Consider the following 21,395-nt stretch of genomic DNA (forward strand, 5'->3'; position numbering starts at 1 on the left):
GGACCCCTCCCACTGCTGGACGTTGTACCTGGTGCCGGGCGGGAAGGCTGCCCCCGCGCTTGAGCCATGTGACTTGGGCATGGGCCTGCCCAGGCACCACGCAGTTCAGGTCCAGAGTCTGCCCCTCGGCCACATGGGAGGAGGTGCCCTCAATGTAGATGGGCTGGGCCAGTCCTGGGGCTGCGGGCAGAGGGTGGGTGAGAGAGGGAGGCAAGGCTCCTGGGGCTGGAAGAGGGACTCTGTGGTGGGGGCAGGTACAAGCTGGTCCTCTGGGAGGGGCAGCAGTTTCAGAGGATGGACAAGGCTATGCTCCACAGACCTAAGAAGGGTCTGTGTTCCCTGGGCGTCCAGGTGCCAGCCATACCAAAGCCCAAGGCTGGTGAGCCCCAGTGGGTGGGGGAGGGGCTGGCGGCCGGTCCTGGAGGGGAGAGCCAGAGCTTGCTGGGGTAACTGGGAGGAGCAAGGCCAGGCCCCAGCAATGCTCCAGTGCCGGTCACTCACCAGGAATGGGGCTTGGGTTAGCGGCCTCGATGGTGACCAGGACAGAAGCCTTCAGGGAGCTGCCAGTCACCTGGCACGAGTACTCGCCAGAGTCAGCCGGGGACACCTGGTTCAGCCTCAGCAGGGGGCCGTGGACCTGGCAGACGAGAGTGGGGAGAGTGAGCTGGGGGACCCTTGGCCAGGGCCTTTAGATGCCCAGACCCTCTGGCCTTGCCCCCAGGGCAGTCCTGTACCCGTATGTAGGCATCCTGTCCAAGGTGACCCCCTCAACACTGTAACCCATGTTTACTATGACTTTTTTTTTTCTGGCAGGAGGAAGTCCAGGATCTCGAGGAAAAGGTGTCCTTTCCTAATTGGCACCAAGGTGGCACCAGGGGTGGCCCTGCCTTGCCCAGCCTGTTCTTGGCCTCCTGACTCCAAGTCAGCTCCTGACACAATTTCCCCGAAGTTCCAGATATTGAGGCCACCTTCTCACATTCAGGCAGGGATGCTGGGACAGGGGGTCGGGACTGCCCACGTTCTGCTTTCTGTAGCCCTCATACCTGGTGCCGGGCAGGGAGGTTGTCTCCACGCCTGTGCCATGTGATCTGGGCATGGGCCTGCCCGGGAACCACGCACTTCAGGTCCAGGGTCTGCCCTTCAGCCACGTGGGAGGAGGAGGTCTCGATGTGGATGGCTGGGGCTCCGCCAGGGGCTGGGGCACAGAGAGGTCGGTGAGTGAGCTGGCACTCCTACTCCTGTGCCCTCAGCCCTGCCCCTGCGTTCCCAGATGTTCAGACCAGAGGTCATCTGCAGAGGAGGCCTCAATGCCCCCCTTCCCAGGCCCCTGAGGCCCAGAGCAGGTGGGCTAGCCTGGTGGGTAAAGGCACCACATTCTCCTGGAGCCACCCCAGGTAATGGCCCCAACTCCTCCTTCTCCTGTGCTCCCAGCAAAATGGTAGCTCAGCTTGGGCCCAGGTATCTGGGCACAGATCACTAATGTTTCCCAGACTCAAGTAGTGTGGGGCTATGAACCTAGACTCCAGGCTGACTACCTGGGTTCAAAACCAAGCTCTGCCACTTATTAACTATCTGACTTCAGAAAGCTACTTCACTGCTCTGGGCCTCAGTGTCCCCACCTATAAAATGGAGAGCACATTCACACTTATCTCAGAGGAGGAAATGAACAGACAGGCAAAAACACAAGAGGGCCCAGCTCCTAGCAAGTGCTATATCAGTCACATCTGTCACTGATTCACGCACTGCTACCCTGATTTAGCCGTGTGCTCCCTGTGATAATCATTTTATGTTTTCCTTTTAATTGAGCCACTGAAAAAGTCTTAAATACTGGGTCCCATGTACAGGTAACAATATCCATGAAGCCATCACAAGTTTGATGGGTGGCTATGCTTTCCCCCTTACATGCCACTATCTATATAAATGATGTTTAACAGAGCACCACCAGCCTCACATCTGCCCAGAAGTGCAGTTCCAGGTGTAGGGAACTCATGGGATGGTGGTAAGAGGAGGAAAGTGGAACTGGGAGAGGCAATGTCCCTAGGGTGACATCCACGCCAATGCTCTCAGGCCCTACAGATGAACCCCACTTGACCTAGCTCCCCATCTCTGCCTACTGGTGTCCCTCTCAGCCTCCCAGTCCCACCACAGGGACCCTCACCAGGGGCAGGAACAGCGCTAGAGCCAGAGGCCTCGATGGTGACCAGGACAGAGGCCTCCAGAGAGCCGGAGCCACCCACCACGCGGCACACGTACTCGCCCGAGTCAGCTGGGGACACCTGGTGCAGCCGCAGCAACGAGCCATGCGCCTGAGCAGGGACAGGACGGGAGACAGGGCAGCAGAGTGAGATGGGCTCCTTGAAGGCCTGCAGTCAGGATCTCACCACTATGCACCCCACAGGGTTCCCAGCCTCCTTCCCGGGCAAAGCTTGAGGGTAGATTCCTAGCCAGGGCCTATATCCAGCCTCCCTCCCCCCATCCAGTGCCAGTACCTGGTGGCGAGCAGGGAGGCTGCCCCCTCGCTTATGCCAAGTGACCTGGGCGTGGGCCTGTCCAGCAACCACACAGTTCAGATCCAGGGTCTGCCCTTCAGCCACATGTGAAGAAGATGACTCAATTCTGATGGGCACGGCACTGCCAGGGACTGAGAGCACAGAAAGAGCAAGTTGGGGCTTTGACTATAGTCAGATTTGGGAACAACTGAGTTGGTGGGAGACTCCACAGTAGAAACCCCCATCCCTCAAGGCAATAATTAACAAAAGTTGGCAAGAGCTGACAAGTTAACACTTATTAGGCAGTTGCAGCTTGCCGGGTTCTGTTCTAAGCACGTCATATATATTACCTTATTTCATTATTACAAAGTCTGTAAACTTTGTGTCATAACAGAAATGTCCTATTATCTGCATTGTCCAATACAGTGGCCACCAGCTATACGAGGCTACCGAGCAATTGAAATGTGAGCATGTGCAGCTTAAAAGTGAACAGTTAAATTTGAAATAATTTAAAGTACCATAGGTGGTTAGTGGCCACCACACTGACAGCTTGACAGGGCTGGAATGGTTCATATCACCATTTCGCTAAGGAAACTGAAGCTGAGAGTAACTCCAAGTTCCTTAGTGGTGTAGGCAGGACTTGAACCCAGGCATCTTCTGCAGCGCCGTCTGTGGGCTCTGATTCCAGAGCTCTTTCTCCCCAGCGAGTCTCCCTGCCCCCTCCTGGTTCTTGGTTAAACTCACTGGAGGGGCTGCCAGCAGTGGGGGAGACCGAAACCATGATGGAGGTCTCCTGGGCATCGATGTTGTTGTTAGCTCGGCACACGTACTCGCCGGAGTCAGCCACGGACAGCTGGTACAGTCGCAGGCGGGAGCCATGGGCCTGGGAGCAGCAGGGGGAGAGAGGCCAGCCAGTCACTGGCTGGCTCAGGCCTCCTTTTTGGTCTCCCTCATCAGACCAGATCAGGAGGCTACTGTCTGTCTCCCAAGAGTGGGAAAAAGAATGTCCCAGGATTTCCAGTTAAGGCTTCAGGCACTTTTGCCCCGGGGCTTCCTGAGCACTGCCCACCCCATGAAGCAGCAGCTCTATTCCCAGGGCGAGGGCACCACATTGTACCTGGTGGCGGGAAGGAAGGCTTCCCCCACGCTTGTACCATGTGATGGTGGCCTGGGGCTGCCCAGCGACCACGCAGTTCAGTTCCAAGTTCTGTCCTTCAACCACTGTGGGGGATGAGGACTCGATCCTCATTGGTGGGGAGACGCTGGGCACTGGGGAGACAGTAAGAGAGACCACACAGGCCGAGTCAGACAAGGGTGTCACAGAGCAGGGACCTCTCTGCCTCCCCTGTACCCACTTGTGCGAGCCCCCCGCTCTATGCACTGCTCTCACCGTGGGAGGAGCCACTGCCCTGGATGGTGACAACGAGCGAGGTCTCCTGGGAGCCGGCACCGTTACTGACATGACACACATACTCGCCCGAGTCAGCAGGGGTCACCTGGGGGATCCGCAGCCGGGAGCCCACGATCTGAGGGAGAGAGGGTGTCGGTGGGTGGGGGAAGCACCTCTGTGCCTTGGAACTGAGCAGCCTCCCAACCCACATTTCCAGTGCCTCCCTGTCTTGCCTGGGGCCAGCTGCCAGCTCCTTCAGAACTCCCTCAGTGGCCTTCCTGAGGCTCCAGGCTGGGGTGGACTGCGGTCACCCCTGCAGAAAGCCCCCTGGGCCCTGCCTGGGTTCTCCAGTGCTCTGTGGCTACTATTATACTATCTGCATCGTCATTTCTGTCTCACCCTCTAGTCCACGAACACCCCCAGGGCAGGGACCTTTCTCAACTCATTTGGAATCCTCAGTGCCAGGCCAGGATCTTGGCCTGGAGTAGGTTCTCAGGGAAACTTAATGAGTGAGTAAATCAATGAATGCTCTGTTAAAATATAGGGTCCAACTAAGGGCAGGGGGACTTATCTCTGTATCCTCAGCATGAGTCCAAGGCACATCCAGCAAGAAGGTCAATGTTTGCTGAGTGACTAAATGAGCAATGTGGAGCTGAGTCCCAACTGCTGTCAGGGCTGGTGTGCCCTGCTTTAGCTCTCCCTGCCTGCTGTCTCCATACCTGGTGCCGGCTGGGCAGGCTGCCTCCACGCTTGTACCAGGTGATGGTGTGGGGGGCCTGACTGGCCACCAGGCAGTTGAGTTCCAGCATGTGTCCATTGGCTAGGGACGCTGAGGAGGACTCGATGCGGACGGGGTACACCACGCTCTGGGCTAGAGGCAGGCAGGAGCAGGGTGTGTTTGTGGCTAAGGGTGAAGTTGGGCCACTAACAGCCCCTCTCATTTGCTATGACCCCAGATACTCACTGTGGGAGGGGCCAAGGCGCTTTTGGATGGTGACAAGGACTGAGGCTTCCTGGATGCCTGAGCTGCTCACCACGCGACATACATACTCCCCAGAGTCTGCTGGGGTCACCTGGGGTAGCCGGAGCCTGGAGCCATGCACCTGGGAGAAGCAGGGTTGGGGGGTGCAGGCTCAGAGCCAGCACTGGGGCTTGTGGCAGACCCCTGCTCTCTTCCTGGGCTCCTCCCAGGCTGGCCCAGCTGGTGCTCTCGTGGAAGATCTCTGGGAGAACCACCATTCATGATCTTTCAATTCCCCTGGGAAGAAGTGGGAGACCCTGTCCACCAAGCAGTGTGAGCCCACTTGACAGATGAGGACACAGCATCAAAGAAGGCCTGAAACAGGCAAATAGCTGAACGGCCTCTAACTCGAACATGCCGGAATTCACAGCTCCTGCTACTTTCTCTGCAGTTACAAGGGTCTTCCAGCAGCCCTCCTGCTTTGGCTCCTGCCTCCTACCTGGTGCTGGGCAGGGAGGCTGCCACCACGCTTGTGCCATGTGACTTGGGCATGGGCCTGTCCAGAAACTAGGCAGTTGAGATCCAGAGTCTGCCCTTCAGCCACGTGTGAGGAGGAGGACTCAATCCGGACTGGTGGGGTGACCCCCAGTGCTGGGGACAAAGGACACAGAGTCAACCCCCTGCTGGGAGGGGACCTAGTGGAGGTAGGGGCTGTTGATCTCATAGGATCCTGCCGCTGCTGGAAGGGAGAGCCTGGCTGGGCCACTGCTCTTCCCTCCACCAGCACCACTCACCAGGCACAGAGCTTGCAGGCTCGATGGAGACTAGGACGGAGGCCTCCAGGGGCACAGAGCCCCCCACTACTCGGCACACATACTCGCCTGAGTCAGCCGGGGTCACCTGGTTTAGCCTCAGCAGTGAGCCGTGGGTCTGGCCAGAAGAGAGGTGAGGTCAGAGGGGGCCCCTGTGAGACTCTGGCACCTGCCCCTCTCTGGCCCACCCAGGCCTGACCAGAGCAGGATCCTGCTCAGGGATGGGGACATGAATGTCTTGCTCCAGGAGGGGGGCGCAGACAGGAAGAGCCACAGGGAGCTGGGCAGGCACTAATACCACTTTCCCCCAGTTCTAAGAGACTCTCTCAGGTGTCTGAAGTCAAGATGCATATTACAGTGAATAATCCCACAATTACAAGTGGCAGCTTTTCCCTTAGAGACCCAGAAAAATCATGCAATCAGTGGCATCCTAAATTCTATAATATACAATAATAATAGGTAAAGGGGTTATGGTAATAATTACAGCTCAGAGCACTTTCTAAGCGTCAGAGTTCTGAGCACATTGCATACATGTAATTCACTTTAACCAAAAAGAATTCTACAGGGCAGGTCCTATTACCAGTTTACAGATGCTGATGCTGTAAAATGTAACTTGCTTAGGGGCACGACTAACAAGCAGCAAAATCAGGATTCGTACCCAGGCTGGCCAGTCCTGAAGCTGCACACACCTTGTGCAGTGGGGTCCAGGTGTCCTGTCTCAGAGGAACCTCTAGTCCTCCCCATCCTTGACCTACACCCTTTCCCAACACTCAGTGTCCCCCTCCTGTTCTTGGCTCATTCACTGTACCTGGTGCCGGGCAGGGAGGCTGCCCCCACGCTTGTGCCATGTGATCTGGGCATGGGCCTGCCCGGGCACCACGCAGTTCAGGTCCAGGGTCTGCCCCTCTGCCACATGGGAGGAGGAGGACTCGATGCGGATGGGCTGGGAGCCACCAGGAGCTACGGTTAGAGTCACTGGTCATTGCAGCTCTTGGCAGCTGTCACCCTACTCCCCTTCTCTGTTCCAGCCCAGCCTGGGGCTCCACTCACGGTAGGCGAAGTTGGCCCCTTGGGTCCCTGCTACTGTGACCCTGAAGGAGGCCTCCACACCATTGCTGGCCCGGCAGACGTACTCGCCCGCGTCAGCTGGTGAAGCTTGGAAGATGTACAGACGGGAGCCACGGACCTGGCAGCCGTAAGCAGGGGTTTGAGTGGGAGTTGCATGGAGCCCAGGGAATGCCCCTATGCTGCTCCTCTGTCCAGGGAACTGCCAGTCCCTCACCGAGGGGCTGGGAACCCCATGGCCCACAGCCCATAGCTTAGCCCTGGGTAGCCCCCTGCCACCTCCTTGCCTCTGTGTACCTGGTGCCGGGCGGGGAGGCTGCCCCCGCGCTTGTACCAAGTGACCTGGGCGTGGGCCTGCCCTGCTACCACACAGTTCAGGTCCAGGGTCTGCCCCTCGGCCACAGTGGGGGATGAAGACTCAATCCTGACGGGAGGGACAGGTCCTGGGGCTGGGGAACAGAGGCAAAGATCATAGGTGTACCCCTAAGAAAGGGCAAGAACTGTCCACCCTGGAGCCAGCCCAGCCTTGTCTTCTGAGGCCAGGCCTATACTCTTTGGGGCCTGGTGGTGTAAGCTGGTGGTCCTCAGCTGAGCAAGCCAGAAGAGGAGAGACAGGCAGGAGGCAAGTTTTACAGAGGGGAAGAGGATATATGAGGTTGCGAGAGAGAGAGAGGATGAGGAGGCAGCACAAAGACAAAACAAAATAAAAAAAAAACCGTGGTGTGGCCAGAGAGAAGTGATGGGAAGATGGTGGATTGCTGAGAGCACTGAAGTCAGCTGGGCCTGGGCCAGCTCCAAGGTTGGTCCCCCCCTGCCCCTCCCCGCCTCCGCCCCCGTCAGCAAGAGAAGTCCCGAGGACCTCAGCGCCTGGCAAGACTCCCTGCTCCATCCCACCATGGGCAGTCACTCACCAGAGAGGGAGCCGGCAGGCTCAATGGAGACTAGCACAGAGGTCTCCTGGGGCCGAGAGCCAAGGACTACTCGGCAGAAGTACTCGCCCGAGTCAGCAGGGGACACCTGGTACAGTCGCAGCAACGAGCCATGGGTCTGAGTGTGAACAGGGGGGTTAGGAAGGGGCCAGAGTGGCCCTCTCCAACCCCTTCCACAGGCTGGTCCTGGGGGCTGCTGTACCTGGTGCCGGGCAGGGAGGCTGCCCCCACGCCTGTGCCAGGTGACCTGGGCGTGGGCCTGCCCGGGCACCACGCAGTTCAGATCCAGGGTCTGCCCTTCGGCCACGTGGGAGGAGGAGGGCTCGATGCGGATGGGCTGGGTGTTGCCTGGAAATGGGGTACAGAGGGGCTGGTCAAAGGCCTGGGCTTCTGCGCTCCAGCCCTGCAGTTGTGAGGCAGGAGGCCTTGGAACATGACCAGGTCCTCCTGGGCAGGCTGGCGGGAGTCCTTCCTGGGGCTGGGACCATGCTCAACATGGCCAGTCAGACTCTTCCCCAAAAGCGAGCTTGAGTCCCTTTGTCTACCCACGACCTCTGGCTCTGTAACGAGGTGCTCTGGCCTAAGGGAACCAAAGTCCTCTAGCGCCTAGGCTGGTGTCAGGATACGGACAATATCCTACCATCCCCTCTAAAATGCGAGTGCCAGGAGCTGACACCACATGGTGGTGGTACTGACTCCATTTCACAGATGAGCAAACTGAGGACCCAAAAGGAAAATTAAGCAGTTCCAGGCAGATGAGGGGCTGAGTCACCCAGATTAGCCTGACTCCCAACCCGGTGTTCAGCCCTGCCTCTGTGGCTCCCTGAGGAATTCTGAAAACAGAATGCTCACCATGGGGCCCAGGAAACCTCATCCACACGCTCAGTCTGTACCACTCTGAGCGGGAGTAGAGGGCCAAAGCCTGCCTAGCGTCCCCTCTTGTCCTGATGTCACTGAAGAGACCACAGGTCCCTTCCCTGGGGACACTGGGAGATGCCCTGCCCAGCCCCACCTGGCTCCTGGGAGCCGTGAACAGAGATGATGACGGAGGCCTCCTTGGGTCCCGACCCGTTCTCCACGCGGCACACGTATTCCCCAGAATCAGCTGGCGACACCTGGGGGAGTCGCAGGCGGGAGCCATGGACCTGGGCAGGGGGACAAAGGCATGATGATGTTGTCATCACTTCTGGGCCTCAGTGAGTCACTGCGCTCACTAGAGGCTCCACTCTGAGCTGCCCCATGAAAGCTGGGGATGGGGGGACAGGGCCACCGCCTGGCCATGTGAACCTCAGCCTCTGCCCAGGGCACTCCCAGGTCAGGGCCCCTCATACCTGGGTGCGGGGAGGCAGGCTGCCCTCTCGCTTGTACCACGTGACCTGGGCCTGGGTCTGTCCTGCCACCACACAGCTGAGGTCCAGCGTCTGCCCTTCAGTCATAGAAGGTGATGAAGTCTCGATCCTGACTGGGTGGGAGCTGGAACCGGAGGCTGCGGTGGGAGAACAGTGAGTAGGCCTCTGGGGAGCCCTGAATAGCTATTCCCACTTCCTCAGCCCCCAGGGGCCCCCGCACCTGCAAGGACGATCACTTCGATGCGGGCCTGGGCAGTGCCCGCGGGGCTGGTGGCCACACAGAGGTAGAAGCCAGCGTCGGCGGCCGTGATGGCTGGGATGAGCAGCGTGGCGATGTCGTTGCTTTCAGACCGGGCCTACCACACAAGAGGGGTTAGCCATCAAGGGGATGGAGGTGGCTGCAGGGGCTGCCAGTGCGGGCAGGTGAGGGGCCAGGCAGGCACAGAGTCAAGAGTACAACCAAGCACAGGCCCTGGCCAGGCACCATGGAGGGCAATGCCAGGCAGCAGAGCAGGGAGCTGAGAGCAGGCAGGATGCACCGCAGGCTGTCTGAGCAGGCTGCCATCTTGGTGACAGAAGCGAAGGGAGAAGAGGATTGGCGGGGGCCATGGGCAGAGTGGCCTGGCTATATTGCCTCACCTGCAGAGGGAGGCTGCCTCCTTCCTTCCTCCAGGTGATGGTGGCACTGGGGACACCCGTGGCCCTGCAGTACAGCCTGACAGTGTGGCCTTCCTGAACCTGGGTGCTCTCTGGGCTCACCTGGACCCTGGGCCCGCTGCCCCCTGCAGACAGAGCCCCATGAGAACCCCTGTCTGGGTTGCCCATGTGCTCTCACTCTGTCCCCACCAGACCCCGCCCATGCCCTGTCCTCTCACCATGCACGTGGAGCACGGCCCTGGCCATGTGCTGCCCAGCACTGCTGTGGGCTCGGCACAAGTACTGGGCCTGATCGGCGGGCTCAGTGGCTGGTAGGCGCAGGATGCCACCGTGGATTTGTGCCTTCTGCGGGAGCTGGCCGCCAGGGCCCCCTGGTGTGGAGAAGCAGGGTCAGCGCCCACTGGGACTGGCACTTCTTGGGCCCCTAGGGGCTGTAGACCTCACAGCCTAGATTCCTGGTGCAGGCCTCCCAGGCCAAGGGCAGCCAGGGCCCCAGAGTCATTCCTGCTGCGGTCTCACCTGACCACTCAATGGTGGGCGTGGGGTGCCCTGTGGCGCTGCAGCGGAACTCAGCCAGCTGCCCGGGCTGTACCGTGAGCTGCGGCGGGTGGATGGAGACCACAGGGGCAGACTGGGTGCCCGAGGCTGAGGAGAAAGAATACGAGGGGCGTGTTGCCTGACCAAAGGCTGCAACCTCCTGCTTCCATTCTTAGCCCTCCAGGCCATTTTCCATAGAGCACCCAGAGGGAGCTCTTAAAACAGTCATGGGATCTTGTTACTTCTCCACTTAAGAACTGTCTGTGGCTCTCTACAGCTTTTAGAATAAAACCCAAAGTCCTGCCGTGGCCCACCACATTCTGCGTGCACTCAACTCTGCCCACACAGTCAAGTTCCTCACCCACCCTCCCTTCCAGAGCTCCAGCCATGCTGGCCTTGCTGTTCTTCCTACCTCAGGGCCTGTGTACATGCTACTTCCTCTACCAGTTCTTTTTCTTTTTCTTTCTTTTTTTTTTTGTGGGATCGTCGCCGGCGGCCGGGGAACGAACCGGCGCTGCAGAGGCTGCGGGTAGCCTTGCAGCCCAGCGCTCAACCGCTGCACCACCAGGGGAGGCCCCTCTACCAGTTCTTTAAGCAGTCCAATACCTCCTCCCGCAGGTCTCAGCACAGATGTCCCCTCCTCCTGGAGGTCCTCCCTGACAACCCCACGTAGAAGTTCATTTTCTTCCCCTCATTTCTTACTCTCCCATTCCTATTTCTTCCTATCCTGGCACTCATTGCCAGGTGCAGTCATGTTGCTTTTTTCATTTGCTCCCATGCTTACTGTCTCCCTATGAGTACATGCATTGCGGGAGGGCAGAAGTTGTTTGTCTTTATCTCCCGCATTGTATCAGAGTCTAGGCCAGGGCCTGGCTCCTATACTGCAGATGCTCCAAGTGTCAGTTGAATGAAAAAATGGTTGTGAGTCTTGTGGGGTGTGGGGAAGGTTGGGCTCGGTGGGTCAGGTCTGGGAATAAGCCAACGTACCTTGCACATGCAGTGTGGCTGTGCCCTGGTCCATGGCGAACATGTTGGAGCCGGTGCACACGTAGGTGCCCGCGTCGCTCGGCTGCACATTGCGAATGGTCAAGATGCCATTGAAGTCCATGGCGCGGGCTGGCAGTTTCCCATTGTGCAGGCGGGTCCACACCAGGGTGTAAGCTGGAGACTGCAGGGAGGGCGAGGTGGTGGGGAATCAGCGTGGAGACTTGGAGACCCCAGAAGACAGGTGCTCCCTGATGACCCTCCCCTGCCCACCTTGCTCTTGGCTGTGCAGATGAAGGTGACGTCAGCTCCGGGGCGAACACTCTGGCTCCGCTGCTCCTCCACTGTCACTGTGATGGGCTTGCTCGGGGCCTCTGTGGGGATGGCAGCCCCGCTCCTGTGAGTGGGGTGCTAGCCCGGCCTGGTCTATGGCTACTCTCTCTCCATCCGTTCACCTGGGTATCACCTCTGTCCCAGGCGAATTTAGATTCCATCCCCCACCCTGGCACCACGCTCCCCAATGTCTACTTTCTTCCTGTTGGCACCAAGAGGCCAGCAGAGCCAGGGAATGATGGAGAACATCACACCCTGCCTCTTGGCTCCATTTCATGACCACAGACCGCAAATGAGCTCTGAGCACTTCACACTTCACTCCAACTGGGCTTCTCTGTCTGGTTCGAGTTTCTGCCTTCCCAAACAACTATTCACCTCCGCCCATTGCCTCCCCAACACCCCCTCCACTTTTACAGTTAATGGCTTCAACTCACCCTTGTTGAGAAAATTGAAACTACCAGTCTGGATTTTGCCCAACTTCCCAAAGGAACCCACCTTCCACCTTCCTGGTCCCCGGGGATAAGATTCTCCCCACCCCAGACACTCTATGTTGCAGGTGCAGGATCTCCCTGCCCAGGACTTCCTCCTTCTCTGGCTCCATCAGTCTCTTTCCTCCCTTCCCCACTGGATCATTCTGCTCCACAGACAAATGTGTTCTAGAATTCCAGCTCTGGAAAATGCACCTTGGCCCCATGTTCTCCCAGGTACTGCTCCATTTATTCACCTCCCTTGAGAGCCAAGACTCTTGAGAAATGTTTTCCACCTGTTCTTTGCCTCACTTCAGTTTGGTTTCTATCCCTTCCCTCACCGAAGATGTTGCTCCTAGCAGGGGTCCCAGTCAATGATCAGCAGGGCTCATTGGGGGATATGTGTACCCCACCTCTTTTGACCCTGGGGTAGGGTGACTCCAAAAGGCTTGTTTTATTCTGGGGTTTCCCTTGGCTTTTTTTTTTTTTTTTTTAAGATTTATCCATTTTTATACAAGAGCTGGGCTACCGGCCAGATGCGCGGGAGGGCAAGAGGACCCACCAGAGACAGAGTGGGGAACAGAACAGGCAGACTGACTGAAATATACTGCCAAGGGGAGCAGCAGGCGAGACAGGAGAGGTCTGCTTCGCCATGTTGGATTCTTGCCGGCTGGCCGGGATCAAACCCGCGCTGCAGAGGCTACGAACAGCTTCACAGTGTGGCGCTCAACCGTCTGTGCCACCAGGGAGGCCCTCCCTTGGCTTTATCAAGCAATAAGTCCTCACTGGGGAACCAGCTCCACAACACATGCTTTATTGGATGCCTCCCGATCTCTCCCAGTCTCACTTCACCTCTCAGACAAACTACTGTCACAATCTTGTCTCAGCTTCTGCTTCGGAGAGCCCGTAGGAAGACACTGCTATTGGGGCCTCTCTCCTCTAAGTAAGCGGCACCCCATTTGCCCAGCTGCTAGGACCAGACCCGCTGGGCATCCACCTAAACTTTTCTTTCCCTGAATGTCCACAATCAAGTCCTGTCAATTCTGCCTCAGAAACCAGCCTGGCCATCTCCACGGACAGTGCCCTGGTCTAGGCAACCACCCTCCCTCTGGCAGATGAGCGCACCAGCTGCTGGGTCTGAAGCCAGTCCAGGACAGGTGGCCTGGGGAAGGAGGTGGAGGGACTCACCAGTGACCAGCAGCTCTGCCCGGCTGGTATTGGCAAGATGGAGGTTACGGCAGGTGCAAATGTAGACTCCCGCATCTGAGGGCTGGATGCTGGGGAAATGGAGTTCGGAGCCTGGTGGGGAGGGGATGGGAGCTCATCAGTGCAGATGCACCCCCTGCCCCTGCCGTGTGTAGGGATGTGACCCTGGTAGGGAAGGGACTCCCCCTCCCACTGCAGGGTGGCTTGCATCACCTTGATGTCGCTGTTGGGTGCTGCTGGGCACTGGCTGTCCATCTTCACGAGACCAGTAGAAGTAGTGGGGTGGGGTCCCGCTGACCTGGCACCGCAGGGAGTGGGAGCCACCTTGGGGTACTATGCTCCGAGGAGGATGGACCCGGACCACCAGAGAGGCATGGTCAGCTGGGGGAGGGACAGGAGAGGCCATTCAGGCAGAGGTCCCCAGACCGCGGCCTTGTCTCAGAAATCTGCCCTGTTAAGCACTGGTGTGCTGCCCCCGCCCTTCCCCCACCTGCATCCCTCTGGTGCTGTTCTCCAGACTTAGTATTTCTCAAAACTCCCTGGACTCCCTGCCTTGCTCATCATCCTGACCCAAGGCCACAGTCCTACTTACCCTGTGGCAGACACCGGCTTCCCCGCACATTGGGGTTGCCCACATAACCTGGGGCACACCTGTAAGGAAGAACAAAAACCAGCTCTGTGAGTGCCAAGGGACCCAGGGGACTTGGGGAGTCAGAGGTCAGCCTGCTGCCAGGGTTGGGGAGGAGTCTCAGAGCTCTGGAATGACTTCAGAGACACAGAGGCCCAAGACAAGGTCTCAGTGACCTGAGCAAGGGGTGTATCAGAGAATGTCAGCAGGTTGGGTAATGTGGGTCTTTATTCCCTAGGGAAACAATCCTTCAACAAATGTTTACTGAGCAATTGCTCTGCTAGGTCATGGGAATACGCCAGTGACCACAATGGAGTCCCTGCTCCCAAAGAACTCACTATGAGAGCGAGGACACATGTGAGGTGGTGCAGGCATGGGGCACGGAGGCACTAACAGCTCTGGGCATCAGGAGGCTTCCTAAGGAAGGGGACTGCTGAGCTGGAATATTACTGTGGCACAGACTTCTCTTTAGAGAACTACCATGGTTTATAACTTCATATTTGCATGGTGGCTTGTCTCCCATTTAGGTGGTTTACTCCCTAAAGGCTGTGACCAGATGGACTTTGTTCACTACTTCATCTCCAACAGCCTGGCACACTGTAGGCGTTCAATAAAAAATTGCTGCATGAGGGCCTCACTGGTGACGCAGGCGTTACAGTCTCAGCTTTATTAAGCTATTGCCAGCCACTGCAGCATGAGTTCAATCCCCGGGCAGGAAGCTGACCCACATGGCACAGCAGACCTCTCCTGACTCACCCGCTGCTCCCCTCAGCAGTGTATTTCAGTAGATCTGCCTGTTCTGCTCCCCACTCTGTCTCTGGTGAATCCTCTCACCCCCTGTACCTCTGGCCTACACCCCAGTTCTTGTATGCATAAATAAATAAATCTTTTTAAAAAATTGCTGAATGAGTGAATGAAGCTGAGCCTTGAAGACTAAACAGAGTGAGACAAGAAGTGGAGGTCTGGGGGTGAAGAATGTTCTGTGCAGAGGGAACAGCACTTTCAAGACCTGGACATCAAGAAGTCAAGCCCAGCGAGAGTCCAGAGTTGGGTGCCAGAGTGCAACGGGACAGAAGCAAAAGGTTGCCTGAGGTGCCTGGACTTAAAGGAAGGACAAGGGGCACCTTGGAAGGGTTTTGGGCACGGGAGCGGCATGGTCCTGAGCAACTCCATCGGGGGCTTTCACCCAGGAGTGGATCAGATGCCCGCTCCCACCACCACCACTGCCTCCTATTTGCAAACTTACTGCTCGCAGTACTGGCCGGTGTAGCCAGGCTCACAGGCCGTGCAGCGGTACCCACCAGCTTCCAGACTCTCACAGGTGCGGGAGAACCTGGGATAGAGGTGGCAAAGGTCAGATCCTGGGGTGCCCATACCCCACCCTACTCCCTTCTGCCCCGAAAGCCAATGCAGTGCCCTCCACGCCCAGGTGGGCGTTCTCCTCTGGGCCTTGAGCAGGAGACCCACATGTTCTCTGGGTTGGTCAGTGGGCAGGCACAGGGCTGGCAGTCCTCGGGTGTCCCGGCTGTGGCATCTCCGTAGTAGCCAGGCGCACACAGCTGGCAGAACTCCCCGGCGGTGTTGTGCTGGCACTGCTGCAAGGCGAGGGGATGTCAGCCACATGCCACTTGGCAACACCTACCAAAAGCCTTACAACTCTGCATTCCCTTGACTTGGAAATCCCAAGCTTGTGAGCTTATCTTAAAGAAATAATCACAGAGGAGCATAAAGGTTTCACTGTAGAATGTTCAGTTTGGTGGTGTCTATAAAAGTGAAAGCTTGGAAGCAAACCTCATATCCATGAACAGGGAACTGGATATATTAAAAAAATATCCACCCAAATAGCTATCAAAAAGATGACGGTCATTGTATTTCTTACATTTTCCTATAAAAATACCTAGAATAGGACCTCCCCTGGTGGCGCAGTGGTTGAGCGCTGGGCTGCAAGGCTGCCTGCAGCCTCTGCAGCGCCGGTTCATTCCCCGGCCACCGGCGAGGGCCCCACCAAAAAAAAAAAAACAAAACCCTAGAATATCACAAGAAAGTAAAGATGTGTTCTCCGGGTCTTTGGGGGCAGAATTTTGAAAATACTGTTACATCATCATAACATGTGGATTTTACATTCTCCTCCAAGGAGATGCACATTTGTTTCATTAACTCAGCACATTCCTTGCCCGTGTGTGGTTTGTGGTTCTGTCAAACATCTGGTCCTGACCATATACCCTGAAGGGCTGGACACACACTATTCAGAAAAGTTCTGATGTAAAAATATAGTAAATGATATGGAACGATGTTCATGAATTTGTAAGTGAAAAAAGTTGATTACCCATGTTCATTTGTAAATCAGAAAGGATATGAAGCTGTGTAAATGTTTGCCACTAAAAAGAAGCCAAAAGCTCTATTCTACCCTTGACAGGGATTACCTCTAGGTGGGAGGCTTATAGGGAATTTTCACTTTCTTTTCTTTTGGGGTTCTCTCTCTAGTCTGGCTCTTTTACAAAGAACAGGTGTTACTTTGGGGATCAGAGACAGTAGCAACCAATGCGTCCTTTATAAAGAAGGATCTTATTCCATAGTTCTTGGCAACCCACCAGTCCTGCAGCCCCTTGGAGATCGGACGCTAGGGTGCATCACCCCACAGGCCAGGCCCTATGATCCTGCCCTAGACCCAGGTCTACTTGACAGAGCCCCTCCCTATCTGGCAGCCTGTGCTGGCGCCCCACCAGCCCCAGGCCGGCTGCCCCGGCCTTGCTTGTATCTTACCGAGCAGGCCCCGGTCTCTGGGTGGCACAGGTCCGAGTGGCCATTGCACTCACACAGCTCACATTGGCCGAGGTAGAGCCCACTCCCCGTGCGGGTGTAGCCCGAGGCACAGTCCTGGGGGGCGGGGGCCAGAGAGAATTGGTCTCCATCCTCAACAGGTTCCCATCTAGAGCCAACAGACCCCTCTCCCTTCATCCCCAACCCACCATCCAGACTCCATAGGCCCTTGGAGGCAACAGCCTCCGCCCCAGCCTCCCTTTCAACATCCCTCTTCCCATCACTGTCTTCATTTTATTGACACTCCAGAGCTGGGGTAGTTCCCGGCCCCCTCCTGCCTGGCATCTTCTGCCTCTCTGAATTTACTGAAATAATACATCATCCTTAATGGAGAACACTCCTCCACCCCCAGGATGTTGTCCAGGAAATTCTTCTGGCAGAATCTGTGCTGAAAACTTAACCCCTAGATGGACAAAGAGGGTTTAGGAGCCCTAGATCTGCAACAATCTTTATAGCTTGCTGATATTCACCAAATAAAGTGAAAAGGGCAGCACAGGCACAGTCAACGAGGCCTTTGCACATCCTGAATGAATCACCATGGGTTCTGTGAACAATGAATTTCTATTCACCAGCCCTTTGAAATCTCTCCAGGCCTCCCCTCTCCTACCATTTCAAAGGGATGTTTATAAATGGTTTGCTTTACTGCAGAAAACATGCACCAAGGATTTTGCTTTCCCTAGAGGTTCTCCTTTAAAATGTGTTAGATTTTATAACTTCTAGGATGTGAAGTTCAGCTCTCTGGCCCTGAAGGCTCTTGCGGCCACAGAAGCAAAGCTGCAGAGATGTGGTTTTCCCATGGGGAGTCCCTGAGTTGGGGCATTTATGTTCCACAACCTTCAAGCCCAGCACCTGGCTGAGCAGCCCCACCCTCTGCACTCTGTGATCTTCCTTCCCCAGCTCCTCACTGATGGATCATAAGCCTGGGATTTGGGGCGGTGGGGTGGGGGGCGGGTGCAGTCAGCTCAGGCCCTGCCCTCATGGACTTCAAAGTCTCCAGTGAAACCCTACAGATGCTCTCAGATGCTTCAACTGACAGCCCTGGCTCCCCTCCTCCCCCATGTCCCTGCCACTAAATGGGACTCTTCCGCTCCTGTCTCTGCCCCATTGCCTGGCAGAGGAACAGTCCTGGGTCCCAGCTGCCATCCTGCAGCACCCCCTCACAGTCTGGTACTCCCCACTTGACAGAGCCTCAGGGCTGTTGGGAGGAATAAATGAGGTAATGCAGAGTATGTGAAAGTTACGACAGCAGTCATGGGCCATGGAAATGGAGGTTGGTCAGTTACTGCCGAACTGTGCCCGAGCAGCGGTGTCTGGGCCGGCCACACTCACCTGGCAGGACAGACCGACATAGCCCGGGGGGCAGCGGCACTCCTCCACCTCGAGGGCCCGGGGTCCGTTTGAGGGCCCAGGCTGGGCTACCTCCAGGCTGACGGCGCTGATGCTGGCCGCCACCGGCACGGAGGAGAAGGTGGCCCGAACCAGCAGCTCGTCCAGGTCAGCCAACGCCATCAGGAGGTGCTCGCGTGTGGCCGGCTGCCCGTCAGGCCGTTGCCAGAATTCCTAGGGTAGGGGAATGATGGCAAGTGTGGGCACGGGGTGTTAGGGTTTGTGTACCCCTTCTGCAGCCCACCCTCACCCCAACTCCTGCCATCTGGGTGCTGGCCCAGGACTTTGGGGTGAGGCTGGAGGAGCAAGAGGCACGGCAGCTAGCGTTAAAGCAGGGCACATTGTGGCCAAGAGGCTCACCTCGTGGAACATGATCTCGTAGCTCTTCCTCTCTGGGCCCTGCGGTGCCGGTTGGGAGGCCACCAGCATGATGTTGTTGCCCTGGGGAAACCGCAGCTGGTTAGGAGAACTGAGGGGTTCTTGGCACAGAGGGCTCCCCCGCCAGTCCCAGCCTATTGCACCAGCCTCCATCCATCCTATATTCCAAGTTCTATGCCCAAAGGGATCAAGCACATGCTGCTGCCCTCTCTGCCAGCAGCTGGGCCTTTGCCTGGGTAGCATCCAACCAGGCCGTGGGCAGCAGCGAGGTAGCATCCAACCAACCCGGCAGCCTATGTCAGGCCGACGGTGGGCTGGCCTCGAAGGACAGAAACAGTGAGAGTGCCCCCTGGCTCCCACCGTCCACTCTGCCTGCCTAGGTGTAGTCTACGTGCTCACCGTGATCTGGACGTCAGGGTCTGAGAGCTGGCTGCCCTGCGGCCCCGCTGTGTAGGAGAGGGTGTAGCGCAGTCTCCCGCCATAAGCTGCTACCTGCAAGAAGGCAAGCCCTGGAGTCACAGCCTGACCTTGCCCTTCTCTGGGGGCAGGGGGTGAACATGTGTGCAGGTGGTGGGGCAGAGCCTCTGGAGCTTTTTTCACTGTGTGCACCAACCAGAGGCTGGTTGCATGGCCTGTGGGCTCCTGGGAGACAGGATTTCTCTCAGTTCTTTCCGGGGGCAATGACCCCAAGTAGCCACATTTCTGTTTTGGGAGTGTTCCTCATTGCCTTGACAATCCCAGCAAACAGCTCCAAGTCCCTTTCCATTGGAAGAAACTGCCCATAAAGCTCACAGGGGGAAGAACAGTGGCCACCATGGGGAGGAGCCGAAGGGTCTCAAGTTCTCAGCTGTACTCAGAAGCCATTTCCCTTCCTTTTGAAAACTGCAGTCCTGATTCCTTACTTTTTAAAAAAATTTTGAAGTAATTACTACATTAAATACAAAAATCCAAAGAGAAGTGATTAACTTGATAACAGAAGCTATGAAATGAGCTCTGACTTCCTTTCAAGGAAATTGTCCTATGTGCAGGCCTTGTGGTTTGTGGCCTGGTCCCCAGCCAGGCCTGGCCAACCTGCATATTCCACTGCTCCCCTCTGCCCCACCAGGGATGGACCTGGTACTGATGCTCCTTCTACTGGACCAGAGGAACTCCCTTTACTAGTCAGATTGGAGGCTGGAGAATGCCAACCGAGACAAAGAACTAATGAGCCCCTGGAGCCAACCATGCCTGAAACCACTGTGCTTGTATTGGCTTACATGAGCCAATATACTCAGTTACATGAGCCAGTAGATTCTTTGTTGCAGACAAACCGCTGGACTTGGGTTTTTTGTTGCTCACATTGGAGAAGCCCCCATGTTTGCCACAGGGGCCCCAGCAGGGCTTTCTTTCTCTTCTCTGTCACCACACGGGGTCAGATCTACCCTGTGTGTTTGTTCCATTGATGAGCATTTATTAAAAACCTACTGACTACATGCCAGGCTTTGGGCTATATAGGCCCTGAGGATGTTCTCCATAAGCTCGGGGTGGGGTAACGACACAACCATGGGACAACTGGCTTCCCATTACCTTTAGATGCCAGCAAGTTCACAGCAATGTCAAGGATCAGTCTGTAGGGTGACTACGAGAGCAGACTCTGTAGTCAGACCAAGGTTCAAATCCAGCTCTAAGGGTTGGGAAGCCTTGGACAAGTTACTTAACCTCTCTGAACACTACTTTCCTCCCATGAAAATGGAAGTAAGACTATGCCAACCTTGAAGGGTGTCTTGAGGATCAAGTTACATGGGCACATAAATACTGCCCCTGAGCTCGGAGACCTCACCCAGCCTCCTCTCCAGTACACCCAGCTCCGCTCTCAGCGTCAGTAGAGCTTTCCTGTCTTCACTTCCCTCCAACCTGGCTGCTTCTTTGAATATTTTATTGCATGTTCTGTGTATTATTAAGAGCATTCTAGATTGTTTTTTGGAACAATATGGAGGCCAGGCTCTTCTGCCTCCACACAATACCATGGAGAGTACATACTTAATGTGTGTGAATGAATGGATGTCGTGCCAAGAGCTAGGTCAGCGAACTGGGTACAGAGTAAAGGAAGCCCAAAGAAGGGGTGCTGATCTGTTAGGTGAGTCAGTCCCTCTGTGAGGGGCTGGTGGTTCACAGGATTCAATTTCAACCCTCTCTGGCCCTAATGTGGGACCCCAACAAAACCCTTCCCTGCCTGGGTCAACCCATTTGTATCATAAAGGACCCTCTGACATGGTCAGATTCTGTGATACCCTGCTCCCCCCCAACTTCTTGTTACCTTGTTCCCCAGGAAGGCTTTGGGCAGCTGCCAGTAATAGAGGCTTCCAGGAAGCAGAGAGAAGCCTTCATAGGAGAGAGAGAACTAGAACAGAAGCAAAGGCTGTGAGTGCTGAGGGAGCAGGTGGGGGTCAAGGGGAAGATGGTCCTGACGAGGGCGGGATGAACCCTGGAGGGGGATTGAGCAGGGCAGAAAGAGGGACCCCCAACACTCAGGTCCCAGCCTGCTGTTTGGATGACTTGTTCCCTCATCTGACTCAGATACCCGCCTACTCTCGCTGGTTGTGGTTTGGGTTGGTGTCTGCTTGTATCTGGTGTGTACCTTTTGTGAACCCCAAGATGGCTTATGCTGCATGCCAGAAAACATTTTTAGATTTAGGGGTGACTTTAGTGTACGTTAAAAACACAGCTAGCATAACTGTGCACAGGAGACTGCAGAAATGGCAGGATTTGTGGAGTTGGTGTAGAAACAACTGGAGCTGGGAAAACATGCTGAGCGGGGCCCCTTGGAGGGTGCCCTCACATACCTGGGAGCCTGCTGAGGAAGCCAGAGTAGCTGAGGAGGAGGAGGAAGAAGAGAGTGGGGCTGCTCGAAGAGCAGCTGCAGGCTGGGGATGGGGCACAAGTCCCCAGGGAGTGGGGTGGGGGTGGGCAGCAAAGCTGGAGAGGAGCTGCCAGATCTTGGCATCTATCCGCCTCTGGGCCTCGT

At 56.4% G+C, this 21,395-nt stretch overlaps 1 protein-coding gene across 3 annotated transcripts in view; it reads right to left on the reverse strand.

Moving 5' to 3' along the window:
- HSPG2 (heparan sulfate proteoglycan 2) overlaps positions 1-21,395 on the reverse strand; it is a 96,707-nt gene that overhangs the window by 17,146 nt on the left and 58,166 nt on the right. For all 3 annotated transcript variants that reach the window (XM_037498667.2, XM_037498668.2, XM_037498666.2), the window contains exons 34-67: positions 18,791-18,883; positions 18,374-18,454; positions 17,957-18,187; positions 16,571-16,684; positions 15,275-15,402; positions 15,054-15,140; positions 13,772-13,830; positions 13,393-13,560; positions 13,162-13,272; positions 11,447-11,547; positions 11,177-11,357; positions 10,172-10,297; positions 9,871-10,023; positions 9,635-9,777; positions 9,216-9,351; positions 8,978-9,132; positions 8,659-8,791; positions 7,849-7,994; positions 7,629-7,764; positions 7,015-7,166; positions 6,703-6,838; positions 6,461-6,612; positions 5,635-5,770; positions 5,340-5,491; positions 4,844-4,982; positions 4,599-4,750; positions 3,880-4,015; positions 3,607-3,758; positions 3,234-3,372; positions 2,490-2,641; positions 2,159-2,306; positions 1,044-1,195; positions 502-637; positions 29-180 (exon numbers count right to left, since the gene is read on the reverse strand). In XM_037498667.2, coding sequence (XP_037354564.1) covers positions 29-180; positions 502-637; positions 1,044-1,195; positions 2,159-2,306; positions 2,490-2,641; positions 3,234-3,372; positions 3,607-3,758; positions 3,880-4,015; positions 4,599-4,750; positions 4,844-4,982; positions 5,340-5,491; positions 5,635-5,770; positions 6,461-6,612; positions 6,703-6,838; positions 7,015-7,166; positions 7,629-7,764; positions 7,849-7,994; positions 8,659-8,791; positions 8,978-9,132; positions 9,216-9,351; positions 9,635-9,777; positions 9,871-10,023; positions 10,172-10,297; positions 11,177-11,357; positions 11,447-11,547; positions 13,162-13,272; positions 13,393-13,560; positions 13,772-13,830; positions 15,054-15,140; positions 15,275-15,402; positions 16,571-16,684; positions 17,957-18,187; positions 18,374-18,454; positions 18,791-18,883 — 4,668 coding nt within the window. The remainder of the gene's footprint in view (positions 1-28; positions 181-501; positions 638-1,043; positions 1,196-2,158; positions 2,307-2,489; positions 2,642-3,233; positions 3,373-3,606; positions 3,759-3,879; positions 4,016-4,598; positions 4,751-4,843; positions 4,983-5,339; positions 5,492-5,634; positions 5,771-6,460; positions 6,613-6,702; positions 6,839-7,014; positions 7,167-7,628; positions 7,765-7,848; positions 7,995-8,658; positions 8,792-8,977; positions 9,133-9,215; positions 9,352-9,634; positions 9,778-9,870; positions 10,024-10,171; positions 10,298-11,176; positions 11,358-11,446; positions 11,548-13,161; positions 13,273-13,392; positions 13,561-13,771; positions 13,831-15,053; positions 15,141-15,274; positions 15,403-16,570; positions 16,685-17,956; positions 18,188-18,373; positions 18,455-18,790; positions 18,884-21,395) is intronic.

The sequence above is a fragment of the Talpa occidentalis genome, unplaced genomic scaffold, assembly GCF_014898055.3.
Source record: "Talpa occidentalis isolate TD23 unplaced genomic scaffold, MPIMG_talOcc4v2.1 talOcc4.9, whole genome shotgun sequence".
Classification (NCBI taxonomy): Eukaryota; Metazoa; Chordata; class Mammalia; order Eulipotyphla; family Talpidae; genus Talpa; species Talpa occidentalis.